The sequence below is a fragment of the Hypanus sabinus genome, chromosome 6 (assembly GCF_030144855.1).
Source record: "Hypanus sabinus isolate sHypSab1 chromosome 6, sHypSab1.hap1, whole genome shotgun sequence".
Lineage (NCBI taxonomy): Eukaryota > Metazoa > Chordata > Chondrichthyes > Myliobatiformes > Dasyatidae > Hypanus > Hypanus sabinus.
In genome coordinates this window covers 14,731,401-14,746,792 of record NC_082711.1, presented here as the reverse complement: position 1 = coordinate 14,746,792, position 15,392 = coordinate 14,731,401, and the positions used below count along the sequence as shown (strand labels likewise).

At 40.3% G+C, this 15,392-nt stretch overlaps 1 protein-coding gene across 6 annotated transcripts in view; it reads right to left on the bottom strand.

Annotated features, from left to right (window-relative positions):
• The window catches only part of nktr (natural killer cell triggering receptor), a 245,398-nt gene that overhangs the window by 73,808 nt on the left and 156,198 nt on the right, over positions 1-15,392 (bottom strand). For 5 of the 6 annotated variants that reach the window (XM_059971740.1, XM_059971738.1, XM_059971739.1 and 2 more), the window contains 2 exons: positions 10,015-10,044; positions 1,478-1,623 (listed from right to left, as the gene is read on the bottom strand). In XM_059971740.1, coding sequence (XP_059827723.1) covers positions 1,478-1,623; positions 10,015-10,044 — 176 coding nt within the window. Of the gene's footprint in view, positions 1-1,477; positions 1,624-10,014; positions 13,787-15,392 lie in introns of those variants that run through there. The other variant, XM_059971743.1, reaches the window with a different exon arrangement.

The following is a 15,392-nucleotide window of genomic DNA, read 5'->3' as shown; positions in this document are numbered from 1 at the left end:
CTGAATAGTAGAGGAAGGTCAAGACAATTGGCCGACTGCTCCTCGGTAAGGCATGTGCAGGATGATAGTCCAGAGGTCAGCAATGTTTAGACGGCAAAGCTGAAAGATGAAATCCAGAGGTCTGTGAACCTGGAGAGAGAAGCATGAAGGTTGAAGACTAAAGTTGGCGAATCCAGAGGTAGAGGCCTGATGGTCAAAGCCCCTAGGTCAGCTTACCTGGAGGTCAGAGGCCCAATCTTTGTGACTCTGTGAAACCAGGCCAGGAGGTGGCCTGCCCTGCAGTTGGAGCCTGTCTGTGTGTGTGGGTAAGTGGGAAAAGGGGTTGTTTTGCTGCTGTTACTTGAGTTGTTCTACTGAACATTGTGGGCATGCTATGTTGGCGCCAGAATGTGTGACCATATTTGAGAGGTGCCCCCAGCATATCATTAGGTGTATTCGTTGTTAATTTCACTGTACGCTTTGATGTACATGTAATAAATAAGAGGGTGTGAAAAACAAGAGGGCACAGGTTTAAGATCAAAGGCACAAGATCTAAGAGTTATGGACGGTTCCTTCATGCAAAGAGTGATTTATATTTAGAATGAGAAATTTAGAATGAAACAGTGGATGAGGTGGGCATATCAGCAACATTTAAAAGCCATCTAGTTAACTACATGGATAGGAAAGGTTTAAGGGCTATGAGGCAAACACAGCAGATGGGACTAACCCACTGGGTAGCATAGATGAGTTGGGCTGAAAGGCCTGTGTACATCTTGTACAACTCTGCCCTCAACAGTATTCAGCACAAGCATAATGATCAATGACTGTCAAGGGAAAAGCCCCTGTGCCTATAACCAAACGTGACATGAAAGGATACTGTACAGGTGGTAGAAGTCAATTTCCAACCCCCCAAGCAAGACACTTTATTCAAACAACCTTCAACTATAAGCACATAAAATGGACTGAGTAAGTCTGGGTTACACACACAAAATGCTGGAGAAAGTCTGCAACTGGACTGAATGACTGTCTTTGCCCGAAATGTCAACTCTTCATTCCACTCTGTGGATGCTGCCTACTGAATTTATTTAGTTTTATTTAGTTAGAGATCTTGACAGGACTGGTTCAGCAATGCACCTATTTAACCCCAGCCTACTCACAGGACAATGTAAAATGACCAATTTACCTACTGGCTAATATCTTTGGAGTGCGGGAAGGAACTGGAGCACTCAGAGGAAACCCACATATTCACAGGGAGAACGCTCATCCTTACAGATGGTGCTGAACTCTGACACCCAAGCTGTAATAGCATCACACTAACCCCCATGCTACCGTGGCACCCAGCATTCCTCCAGCATTTTGTGTGTGTTACTCTGGATTTCCAGCATCTGCAGAATCACTTGTGCTTTTGAAAAAGATCGACAGCTACTTTGACCAAGGCACTCTAAAAAAAAGTAAATATTATTACACACACACACAGGGCTCAACAAAAGAAAATCACCGTGACTTGCAGACTTTGGGACGAACTCTCCACAGTCGATGATCCGTACATCTGCATATGGGCGGCTGGCAGCATCTGTCTTCAGGTTTTCTATTTCTTTGATGGCATCAAAACCAGTTATCACTTGGCCGAAAACAACATGCACACTAAAAAACCAAAGTAACAGAATGTGTGTTGTGATTTCCGCACAGCGATAAGACATTTTCCCAACAACTAAGTTCAAGAGTCTGTGTTAAATAAAGTCAATTGCTTTCTGGTATTTATTCATCAGCTGTCTGGATATGGAACACAGCTTCTCTGAAAGGAATTACTTTTGAACAATCCCCATCTAATAAGTCATTACATTATATGAACACCTTGAAATCTCTAACCGAACACACCACAAAGTGGCCCTTGGAAAGATGTTGGTTAAAGGCATGAGTGAACACAGAAAATAATAGGCCAATGTAGGTTTTCAAATGTGAATTCACTGTTACAGAAGATGCAGCATTAAAGAATACAGCTGAGCAGGATGGACCATTTTTCTTTTGTCTCTCTGTTAAATGTAGTTGATTGACTGGTTGATTACATCCAGGATCTGCTTTGAAAAATAGTTAGCCTGAAGTGAGTGTACAAACAAGACAGCATCATGAGCATGCAATCCAACAGGAGGGTTTTTATTTTCTTGAAGGATATCATGTCTTAACCATGTGCTATTCATATAACTGATGATCTATGATGCCTTACGGCTCCCTCTATTTATCATAGATAGTGCAATTTATTGATCAAGTACAGCAGCTCTCTCAATGAAGATCAAAAAGACAGGGAAGACAAAGGCTTTCAAGCAGCTCTGAACCATCACATCTCTATGTGGTGGCAATTCATTCAAGCTGCCAATCAGTTTGACTCTGTTTTCATTAACTGTGTGTTTTGAAGTGCTGCACAGTGCCATTAAGGCGATCAGTTTTCTGAGACAATTTCTATACCCCTGCCAGTCAGTCAATCTTGTATCTCTCCTGTAATAACCATGGGCTCTTATCTTGTTTAGCACCTTATCAAATGACTTCTGACCACCGAGTCAAAGGGCTTCTGAAAATCCAAGTAAACAACATCCACTTGTTCTCTTTGTCCTCCCAATTATTTCCTCAAATAATTCTAACAGATTTGTCAGGCAAGATTTCCCCTTAAAGAAACCATGTTGACTGTGACCTTTGCTCTCAACATTATTTTCTTGCCTAATTATAGGTTCTTGATTAATAAGGGCATCAAAGGTTACAGAAGAAGGCAGGAGAATAGGGTTGCAAGGGATAATAAATCAGCCTTAATCGAATGGTGGGGCAGACACAATGGGCCAAATGGGCTAATTCTGCTCCAGTGTCTTGTGGTTTTCATAGCCGTCGGTGCAGGCAATGACAAATACTCCAAGCAATGTCTATACAATTCACACCAAATGCAAAACTACATCTTAGTGTTGTGGCCATCAACATGGAGACACTGTCTACACTGTCACTCACGAGAGCATCTTCCTTTCTTGTTCCATTGACTCAGTTTTTATCTTCAGTGCAATGGAGGATGCCATCGAATGAGTTGGGAAAAGCAGATTCAAATGAAAGGGCTGAGATGACTAATTCACTAAAACTTTACCATGTAACCATATAACATATAACAATCACAGCACGGAAACAGGCCATCTCGGCCCTCCTAGTCCGTGCCGAACTCTTAATCTCACCTAGTCCCACCTACCCGCACTCAGCCCATAACCCTCCACTCCTTTCCTGTCCATATACCTATCCAATTTTACCTTAAATGACACAACTGAACTGGCCTCTACTACTTCTACAGGAAGCTCATTCCACACAGCTATCTTACATTAATTATTACATATATTACATTATAATATTTGCATATTATTCATGTTTTCTGATGACAAAGGAGGAGGTCATAGGGCCCCATGCTGGCTCTCAGTACAATTCCATTCTTTCACTTAGTTCCTGTAACCTATTCGCTCTCATTTGCTGATAAACTGCAATCTGATTCTTCTGCCACTCACCCACCGTAAGGGATAATTTACACCTACCAATCTGTATAATTAAAACTGGAGTGTCCTGAGAAAACACAACTTCACTGGAGGTTAGCTTTAAATCTGGGTTGCTAGAGCTGTTTGACAGCAGTAGTATCGACTCTCTGCCCCTCCAATCTATCTTTCCTTGACTCCATCCTTTACCCCCTTATGTCCATAACACCCTTAATGATTAAAAATATATTCAAGGATTTAAGTGTTCCAGTGCTATGAGGTAAGGAATTTCAGAGACACAACTATTTGCGAAGAAAAATTACTCCGCATCTCAGTTGTAGTTGGGGCCCCCTTATTGCCTTTCAGATTCCTATGCATCTCTCCTCTCATCTTAAAACCATGCCTTCTAGTTACTGATTTCAAAACCTTACCAAAAAGACTGTGCACATTGACCCTATGACCCTCAATAAGTCTATATACCTCTATCAGATCAACTCTGTGTCCTAAACTCCTATGAAAAAGTCCCAACCTTTCTCTGTAGTTCAGTCCCTCGAGTCCTAGGAATATCCTCCCAAATCTCCCCTAGGACTGTGGAATTAGATTGTATTTGTTATTTTATTGTGCAGTTTAACAAGTAATTGCCTGCTCGTATTTTATGTAGCTACCTATATACATATCTGTCTGTCTAGGTACCATATCCGATGCAGACCATGGTTTTCCATACAGACCTATCTTTTGTTCTTTGGATGACTTCCATTTCCTCGATGTGTAGCCATCCTTGGTTTGCTCCCCTCGATCTTTCCAGAGAGTATGAGTTCATCTTTCAGCATGATATGTCCTAGGAATCTGAGTTGTCTTTCTCTTATTGTTGGTATGAGTGATCTAACTGCCTAGGCTCTTCTGAGAACTTCTTCATTTGATGTGTGTGTGGTCCATGATATTCTTAACATTCTCCTGTAGAACCATAATTCAGCTGCCTCTAGTCTCTTTTTCCATTACTGGGGAAATGGTCCAGCATTCACTTCCATAAGTCAGGGAGCAACAGAATGTGAGTTACATCGTACAATAAGTCTGCCAGCTTTATTCTCTTTAGTTTTCATTTATTACCCCGTCCCCTACTAGACTTCTGTTACTGTCTGTTTGCATTGTACATGATCTATCAGCAGCTATAACCGGAGCACCAATCGTGAGATAGATAGCAGGGAAGGTTCAGGCATAAAAGGGAGACACTGCCTAGTGGAGCGGTCATCAAAGGAGTGATCGGAGGCAGAGTGGTAAGGCTTTGGCTTATTTGGGCTTCAGTGATAATGGGTCGAGGTGAGGTAAGTTACCTGTGAGGAATAGAAACAGGAAATATGTCTGTAAGGCTGGTGTCCTGTACTGGTTGTCAGATGTGGGAAGTCTGGGAGACTCCCAGCCTCCCGGATGGCCATATCTGCGCCAGGTGCATCGAGCTGCAGCTCCTTAGGGACCAAGTTAGGGAACTGGAGATGCAGCTCAATGACCTTCGTCTGGTCAGGGAAAGTGAGGGGGTGATAGAGAGGAGCTATAGGCAAGTAGTCACACTGAGGCCTTGGGAGACAGATAAGAGGGTAACAGTCAGGAGAGGGAAGGGGAAGAGTCAGATACGAAAGAGCACCCCTGTGGCTGCCCCTTAACAATAAGTACTCCTGTTTGAGTACTGTTGGAGGGGACGGCCTACCTGAGGGAAGCAACAGTGGCCGTGCCTCTGGCACAAGAGTCTGGCCCTATGACTCAGAAGGGTAGGGAAAAGAAGAGGATGGCAGCATAGGGGACTCTATAGTTAGGGGGTCAGACAGGTGATTCTGTGGATGCAGGAAAGAAGCACAGATGGTAATTTGCCTCGCAGGTGCCAGGGTCCAGGATGTTTCTGATCGCAACCACGATATCCTGAAGTGGAAAGGTGAACAGCCAGATGTCATGGTACACATTGGTACCAATGACATAGGTAGGAAAAGGGAGGAGGTCCTGAAAGAAGAGTACAGAGAGTTAGAAAGGAAGTTGAGAAGCAGGACCATAAAGGTAGTAATCTCAGGATTACTGCCTGTACCGCGCAACAGTGGGTATAGGAATAGAGTGAGGTGGAGGATACATGCGTGGCTGATGGATTGGAGCAGGGGACAAAGATTCAGATTTCTCGATCACTGGGACCTCTTTTGGGGCAGGCGTGACCTGTGCAAAAAGGACGGGTTGCACTTGAATCCAAGGGGGACCAATATCCAGGCAGGGAGGTTTGCTAAGGCTACTGGGGAGAGTTTAAACTAGAATTGCTGGGGTGTGGGAACCTACCTGAAGAGACAGAGGAAGGGGTGATTGGCTCACATATAGAGAAAGCTTTGAGACACTGTGATAGGGAGGATAGGCAGGTAATAGAGAAGGGATACACTCAGACTGATGGTTTGAGATGTGTCTATTTTAATGCAAGAAGCATCATGAACAAAGTGGATGAGCTTAGAGCATGGATCAGTACTTGGAGCTATGATGTGGCCATTACAGAGACTTGAATGGCTCAGGGACAGGAGTAGAGGCAAAAGAAGTGGGGGTGCGGCACAGCTGATCAGAGATAGTGTCACGGCTGCAGAAAAGGAGGAAGTCATGGAGGGATTGTCTACTGAATTTCTGTGGGTAGAAGTTAGGAACAAGAAGGGGTCAATAAATTTACTGGGTGTTTTTTTTTAATAGAGCACCCAACAGTAACAGGGACATCGAGGAACAGACAGGGAGATAGATTCTGGAAAGGTGTAATAATAAAAGGGTTGTTGTGATGGGAGGTTTTAACTTCCCAACTACTGATTGGCATCTCCCTAGAGCGAGGGGTTTAGATGGGGTGGAGTTTGTTTGGTGTGTTCAGGAAGGTTTCCTGACACAGTATGTAGATAAGCCTACAAGAGGAGAGGCTGTACTTGATCTGGTATTGAGAAATGAACCTGGTCAGGTGTCAGATCTCTCAGAGTGAGAGCATTTTGGAGATAGTGATCACAATTCTATCTCTTTTACCACAGCATTGGAGAGGGATAGGAACAGACAAGTTAGGAAAGTGTTTGATTGGAGTAAGGGGAAACATGAAGCTATCAGGCAGGAAATTGGAAGCATAAATTGGGAACAGATGTTTTCAAGAAAATATACGTCAGAAATGTGCCAAACGTTCAGGGGATATTTGCGTGGTGTTCTTTATAGGTACGTTCCAATGAGACAGGGAAAGGATGGTAAGGTACAGGAACCGTGGTGTACAAAGGCTATTGTAAATCTAGTCAAGAAGAAAAGAAAAGCTTACGAAAGGTTCAAAAAACTAGGTAATGACAGAGATCTAGAAGATGATAATGCTAGCAGAAAGGAGCTTAAGACTGGAATTAGGAGACAGAAGGGGCCATGAGAAGGCCTTGGCAAGAAGGATTAAAGAAAACCTCAAGGCATTCTACAAGTATGTGAAGAGCAAGAGGATAAGACATGACAGAATAGGACCAATTAAGTGTGGCAGTGGAAAAGTGTATGGAACCGGAGGAGAGAGCAGAGGTACTTAATGAATACTTTGCTTCAGTATTCACTATAGAAAAGGATCTTGGTGATTGCAGGGATGACTTACAGCAGTTTGAAAAGTTTGAGTATATAGACATTAAGAAAGAGGACGTGCTGGAGCTTTTGGGAAGCATCAAGTTGGATAAGTTTCCGGGACCAGATGAGATATACCCCGGGCTACTGTGGGAGGTGAGGGAGGAGATCGCTGAGCTTCTGGCAATGATCTTTGCATCATCAATGGGGATGGGAGAGGTTCCAGAGGACTGGAGGGTTGCAGATGTTCCCTTATTCAAGAAAGGGAGTAGAGATAGCCCAGTAAATTATAGACCAGTGAGTCTTACTTCAGTGGTTGGTAAGTTGATGGAGAAGATGCTGAGAGGCAGTATTTATGAACAGTTGGAGAGGAATAGTCAGCATGGCTTTGTCTAGGGCTGGTCGTACCTTCTGAGCCTGATTGAATTTTTTGAGGATGTCACTAAACACATTGCTGAAGGTAGAGCAGTAGATGTAGTGTATGTGGATTTCAGCAAGGCATTTGATAAGGTACTCCATGCAAGGCTTATTGAGAAAGTAAGGAGGTATGGGATCCAAGGGGACATTGCTTTGTGGATCCAGAACTGGCTTGCCAACAGAAGGCAAAGAGTGGTTGTAGATGGGTCATATTCTGCATGGAGGTCGGTGACCAGTGGTGTGCCTCAGGGATCTGCTCTGAGACCTTTACTCTTTGTGATTTTTATAAATGACCTGGATGAGGAAGTGGAGCGATGGGTTAGTAAGTTTGCTGATGACACAAAGGTTGGGGGTGTTGTGGATAATGTGGAGGGCTGTCAGAGGTTACAGCGGGACATTGACAGGATGCAGAACTGGACTGAGAATTGGCAGATGGAGTTCAACCCAGATAAGTGTGAGGTGGTTAATTTTGGTAGGTCAAATATGATGGTAGAATATAGTATTAATGGTAAGACTCTTGGCAGTGTGGAGGATCAGAGGGGTCTTGGGGTCTGAGTCCACAGGACACTCAAAGCTGCTGCGCAGGTTAACTGTATCGTTAAGAAGGCATACAGTGCATTGGCCTTCATCAATCTTGGGACTGAGTTTAAGAGCAGAGAGGTAATGTTACAGCTATAAAGGACCCTGGTTAGGCCCCACTTGGAGTACTGTGCTCAGTTCTGGTCACCTCATACAGAAAGAAATGTGGAAACTATAAAAAGGGTGCAGAGGAGATTTACAAGGATGTTGCCTAGATTGGGGAGAATGCCTTATGAAAACAGGTTGAGTGAACTCTGCTTTTTCTCCCTGGAGCGATGGATGAGAGGTGACCTGATAGAGGTGTATAAGATGATGAGACATTGATGGTGTGGATAGTCAGATGCTTTTTCCCAGGGTTGAAATGGCTGCCACGAGAGGGCACAGTTTTAAGGTGCTTGGAAGTATGTACATTGGAGATGTCAGGGGCATGTTTTCTTTACACAGAGAGTGGCGAGTGTGTGGATTGTGCTGCCGGCAATGGTGGTGGAGGCAGATACAACAGGATCTTTTAAGAGCCTCCTGGATAGGTACATGGAGTTTAGCAAAATAGAGGGCTATGGGTAACCCTAGGTATTTCTAAAGTAAGTACTTGTTTGGCACAGCATTGTAGGCCAAAGGGCCTGAAATGTGAAGAGTTTTTTGATGCTTCTATGCAATTCTCCTTATTCTACTAGCACTTAATAAAATGACCATGAAGCAACAAGTTTTATGTCGCTTTCTTGTCTATGGAAAGAATCTTGGATCAAGAACATCAAAATCCAGTGAGACCATTCCAGTAAACCCTCTCTGAAATGGTAATATATACTTCGTTAAATAAAGGGACCAAAAACGCACACAGATCTAGCGTTCCTAGTGTCTTCTGCAGATGTGGTAAGATTTCTTTTTACAAATACTTCAACCCCTTTAAACACAAACCAGCATTTCATTAGCTTTCCTGATTAGCTGCTGCACCTGTATGGCAGTGCCCTGTGCTTCACGTGCAAGGACCTCTGTGTTGCAGCTTTCTGCAGTCCTCCTGTTAAATAATACATTTATTTTATTATTCTTCTTCCTAAAGTGAACTATTGCACTGGTAAGTTTTCCCATTATACTTGAAATAAAATACTAAAAGATACTCAGGCAGGTACATTGGAGGGGTATGGGTCATATTCAGGCAAATAGGATTAGCTCAGATGGGTATCTTGATCAGCACCAATGAAGTTGGCTTAAGTTTCTGTGCTGTATTCACCTCCATCATTGACTGAACTTATCAAATTCTCTTCATGAAGAGTATACTCTTCACAGCTGGCCTTTCCTCTTTTGTATCACCCATAAATTTGGCTGCCCCTCTAAATCACGTAAATATCTGTGGCTCCAGCACTGATCCTGTTATTTTCCACTGGTCACGAAACAAAAAAAAACTTCTTTATCTCTATTTGCTGCTTCTCATTGGTAAACTAATCTTCCATCCATACAAGTATATCACCTCTCTCACCATGAGCTTTTATCTTACAAATAATCATTTGTGTGGCATCTTGTCCCAACACCTATTGAAATTTAAAAAACATAGTACATTTACTGGTTCTTATTTGAACAGACTGACTGATATTTTATGAAAGAACTGCACAAGGATGAAACTGAATCAAAGCACAAGAATCTCTGCCGTGAATTTCTTTCTTCACTGGCATTCTTTTTGTATTTCTCCCTTCCTGAAAACAAAATGCAATCCAATACAAAAATACTCATGAAGCACTCAATATAATCATTATTTCTGACAAGAACTTCAAGTTATAATGCAACACACGTTTCTACCACAACATGATAATTTTATGAACTCACAACGTGCGTTGTAAGAAAGGATGAAATTGCAAATCACCTCCTAAGATTTAAGAATACTTTGGAACAATTTTAACAGTTTAGCTTGAACTTTGGGTTAAAAGTGGGAACCTTCTGGCTTCAGAGTAATAGATACAGATGATTCAAAAATCTTATGACATACCCATCCAGATGTGGTGCTGGCTTTGTAGTTCTGTTCCATTTGAAGGAATCCATAGTTTGAAAGGATGATTTGAAAAAGAATAGGAAGGATGTCACGAATTCGGCACAGAGGTAGAGATCATTTTTATGTCAGATTTGATGAATATTTTAAAATATGAAAGGAAAAGAAAATATAATTAGTACAAGCAATTGCCCCTTAAAAGGTCATTCAATTAATAAACAATCAAACCACTGTTCATGCGCTGGCTTTATGATTGAGCCCCACGCTGGACTGCTGGGTTTATTAAAACAGTGCTCTAGGTCCCAGTGTTGGCAATGGCATATTAAAGCCGCATGCTCCACTTCTAAAGGGTTCCTCTAAACTTTGAGGGTGTTTGATCCAAGAATTCAAGCGTGATCTCCATCCAGTATGCTACATAAATTGGGCAAGAATCTCTCTTTGAAGCCTTTAACATCATGTGGTTCAGAAACTACAGTGATCAAAGAAAAATCAATGAATCATGATGGTCCACTCTTTTAATGGTAAAATATTAATGATCTAATAATAAATAATTGTGGAATTTTCATCTTTGCATCAGGCTTCAAACTATTTCTCCAGAATTGCCTCTGAAGCACTCTTCAAAGTCAATTTTTATGAAAAATGGACAATTATGCACATCTCTGAGTTATTTAGTGTTGTTACTTTTAAGGCAGAATGCATAAATCCATGTAAGTGAAGCTGAGTTGATGTTACTGCTGGTCTTAACTATGTCAACTCTGACTGAACAGTTTACTTTAAACTGCCTTTTGTTTGATAGAAACTATTGTTCTTTTGAATGGTCCCGCCATTAGATAATATGCACTGACTTAACTGCAAATGACAAGGCATATAAATAAAATCCTCCATCACTATTATTATACCTAAAGTCTTGAAAAGGTTATTATTGCAAAACTGCAAATGATTTTACTATGATTTTCCCTTTACTGTGAACCATAGCTATCACTTTATATTTTGATCTCAGTACCATAATGGAAGTGAAACTGCTGCACCTATTTCCACGAAAAGTTACTTTTAAAAATACTAAGCTAGATAGTAGGCAGATATCTTACAGTAATTCAGAATCAAGTGTGCTGCTAAAAATCTTATACTTAAAAGATCACTTTCCCTTCTGTGTTATGTTCTACATTCATCCCAATGCAGGCTTGACTGCACTAATTTAATAATTCAACCCACAGACTAACTCTGCCTGCAAGATTACGAAAATATACCACATTTTACAAAGAGTTAATGCAAAGGACCTTTTGACAGTACTGTAACTCTCATTAGTCTTGGTTGATCACCAAGCTCAGTAATAATTGCTACAATGCTGAAATAGATGGGATTTTTTGATTAAGAGTCATTATCTTTTGTTTTATATTTCACCATCATTCCTTAATTAAACCAAATTAAGTACTTTTGGGGAATGCACAACTGAAAGTTTGCATTGAAAAGATATACAGCTGAAAGCAGCTGCAGGACCAGAGCACTTAGCTTCTCCGAGTGTAGTGTTAACACTACAGATAAGTGACATTGATTGACCCGCAATCAGAGGAACATCCAGATACTCAGTATTTGAAAGAAATCTGGAAACTGAGATACCTTCAGGAGGTTGCAGCTGCATGAAGGGCATTCTAAAAACTTTTAATTCACAATAAGCGACAATGACTCAGGAGATTTTAGTAATGCACATCAACACATTATAAAGGAAAGCACAGCTTGTGTTTAGTACAGGATTAGGGGAGCAGTTGGAAATGCACCTTCATACCTATTTTCTCACCTCAAAAATCAGAACTTCTTTCCCAAAATTTCCACCAGATTAAAAACAGAATTTTATTTCCACAGTCTTAGCAGTTAACGAGCATAGACGTATTTCAGATTATCTAACTAGTCACCAGTTATCCCAATGAATTCCAAAATATAATTTGTCACTTTAGAAAGCAGGTTACAGACATTCTAATCCAAAGGCAACCAAAAATATTTCACATAAACTTACAATGAGATTGTTTGTCTATCCCAATATATTATTTCCACAAGAATTTTCCCTAAGGAATGTATAAAGTGAAGATTTTAAAGGTGCCATCTCCCTAGGTTCATCTCATTTTTAGAGATATTACTTCATGAAAACGTCAAATAGTTAAGGTTGGCATTTGGCAAAATCTACAGGACAGTGCTAAGTTTTGATTAGCTGGTCTAATGAACCAATTTTGATTAAGTTTGCAACAGAGCCACTGTTACAGCAAAGATTATAGCCAAAAATTCATGGACTTAGAATTGGAATTGTGCGACCAAATTTCAACACACACATCTTTTCTTCAAGAAAGACTTGCCCACCATCTTATAGGCCAAAAGAGTATAGGCCAAAGCCCTGGGATCAAGAATTCTCAGAAAATCCTTGTGAACCTTGGTGAACTTGTGTTCCAGTGTAAGACAAAACCCAGAACTGCTGTTTTGGTATGTTCTTGGATTAAATTGTCTGTACCGACGTCACATGTATCTGAAAAGTTGAAAGCTTGATTACAGGAATCATAGAAACATTTAGGAACAATAGAACAAGAAGAGGCCATTCAGCCCTTTCTGGCCTGTACATCCACTGGCTAACCTGCTGGTTAATTCATTCCAAATGCCATAATTCCGTAAGATTTAATAGCCTTGTATGAAAAATCCATTTTTTTTTTATAGATCTGAAATTTTCATCTGTTCTGTGGGATCTCAATTTTTCAGGAGATGGATTCTAGATATCCACTATCCTTTTGGTGAAGAAGTGTCTGCTGAAAGCCCCTGTAGAATTTGAAGGCTACTACTTTTCAGTTATCCTATCAAACCTTGAATCAACCTGATCACCTTGATCAGAAATTGGATTAATTTTGGAATAAAAAAGGTTTTTTAATTGATCTTTAAAACTGAAAAGAATATACTCTTTACTGATGTAATCACACTGTAACCAACTGGCTTAGAGTTAAGTACAAAAATTAGACAATTTTTAGCTTTACATTGGCATTATAGGACTTCAGAGATCAGATACTTGGTAAAGCCACTGCAGGCTTGATAGAGCATTTCAATGACAAGGGGCGGTTTTACGCTGTGCCAATCTTGCACCAGCAACAACCAAATGAGAGCACAGACTGATTGGGCTCTTCTAAAGCCAAGGACACAGATTTTTAAAATGGCTTTCTCAGTTGATGAACAAGGAGAAGCTTATTTAAGTTAGCAAACTTGCCTCTCCTCTTCTACAATGGCAATTTAATGATAACAGTATCTGTACTCTGTACACACGAAACAGTGTTAGCAGGAGCTCTTTTAAAAACAGAAAATGGTTCAGGCAGTTTCTTTGAATAAAGGTAGATTGGGTTAATTTTTCAGGTGACAGATTATAAGACAATACCAGTAGAATTAGGCCATTTGGCCCATTGAGTCTGCTTCATCATTCCATCATAAATAAATGGTCATCAGCCAAGATGGAAAGGCAGAGCAGACTTGATACGCCAAATGGTCTAATTCTGCTCCCATGTCTTCTGATCTTATTATTTCAGATAAAGATTTGCCAACCTGGAACCTTAAATCAACCAACCCCTGTCCAGACTTTGCAATTGCTTATATCATTTTCTGTTTCGTATCAGATTTTCATATATAAATAATTAGCTCTATGGTAATTGGCCATGAGCAGAAAAACAATATACCCAAATCCAAACATGACTGGAAAACTGATTTCTATAAAATGAGACATAGTACCCCTCCCCTCCACAATGATATAATGACATTTTTTTTGTTCAAAAGAAATTAACATATTGAGCAAGTAAGGACAGCCTTATAGTAATGGCACATTACCTTTGCAGCGCAGGATGTAACACTGATTCTGTAAATTTTACACAAAAATGGCAAGAGAAAAATTGTAATACATTCCAGACAAAAAAATCCAAGTTTTTTTCACATATATTATTAAAATCACATCAAAAGTCAACACAACACTATAGGATAGTTTTCTTAATCAAACAGATGCGATGCACAAAAACAGATTGCATTAAACGTACTTGAAGCTTGCAGGCAGAGGGCTCTAAAATTTTTCTTAATTTCTCTTTATTCAACTTCTACACAAAACTCAATTTTTAAATAAACTTAACTCTCTTTCTGTTACAAACTAATTTTCTGTCAATCACTTTTCTTTCCCCCCCACACAACAGAAGCACCACATTCTGATTATCAAGCAGGTTTGGGCCTTCTTCAAGCCTTCCACTGCCAATGTTTCCAAGTGTTTCAAACCCAGGACCATCACATAAGGCTGCTGGCACTGGTGAAAATGGAACTACAGATATGCCCCACTAAACACCAATCAGAAAAGGAAAAAGCAGTCATGTGCAAGATTGGTGAATAATCTGTCCACTCCTTGCAACAGAAACATCTGATTACAACTGCATTACACATGAAGGTTGATAACACATTAAATTGCCAAAAGGAATTGCCAGATGCACAGCATCTTTTTGAACGCAACAGAATGAGTAAAATAACTGATCCTTACAATTCAACATCTTTTAATTTGACATTACACACAGAATTTACTAACACACTTAAATCTTCACATTTAATTTAATTCACTTTACCAAAGAAAACATGATTATTGTTGGGGGTTGAGATATTTCTGCAGCCAATGAACAAAAGTAGCAAAGTATACTTACTGTAATTGTTCAAATTCATTATGACATGTGGCCCAAAAACGAACAATAACCATAATTAAGGTTCATTCCCATAGGGAGCTTAGAATCCAAGTGACATACATAGTGTTCTCAGTTTTAAACAAAATTATCAGAGCAAGAATTTAACATCATCCATACTTGGCTTCAAAATTACAGTGAAAATCATGATTTTTAATAAAGCTAGTCTCTATGAAAAGATTCAGAGGCTCAGCAATAGATGATGCAAATGAAGAAAGGCACTGCAATAGTGATATGAAAGTTCAACTTCGACTGAGGTGAGAAGAGTAACAAAATCCTTATATCCTTCCTTGACTTAGAATGAAGACAGCTGACAACATGGGAGGAATAATAGCTAGTGAATGGGCTTCAGTTCTCACTACTGACTGTAAGGAGCTTGTATGTTACCCTCATAGCTGCATGGGGTTCCTCTGGGTGCTCCAGTGATCTCCCACATTTCAAAGACACAGGGGTTAGGGTTAGTAAATTGTGGCCTTGCTATATTGGTGCCAGTAGCATGGCAGCACTTGCTGGCTGATCCCAGCACATCCTTGAACTACGTTGGCTGTTGACACAAATGTTGCATTTAATTGTACATTGTGGTGCATGTGACAAATAAAGATAATCTTTTAAAAATATATATTTAGATATTTTAGATATTTACTCTCCAATAGA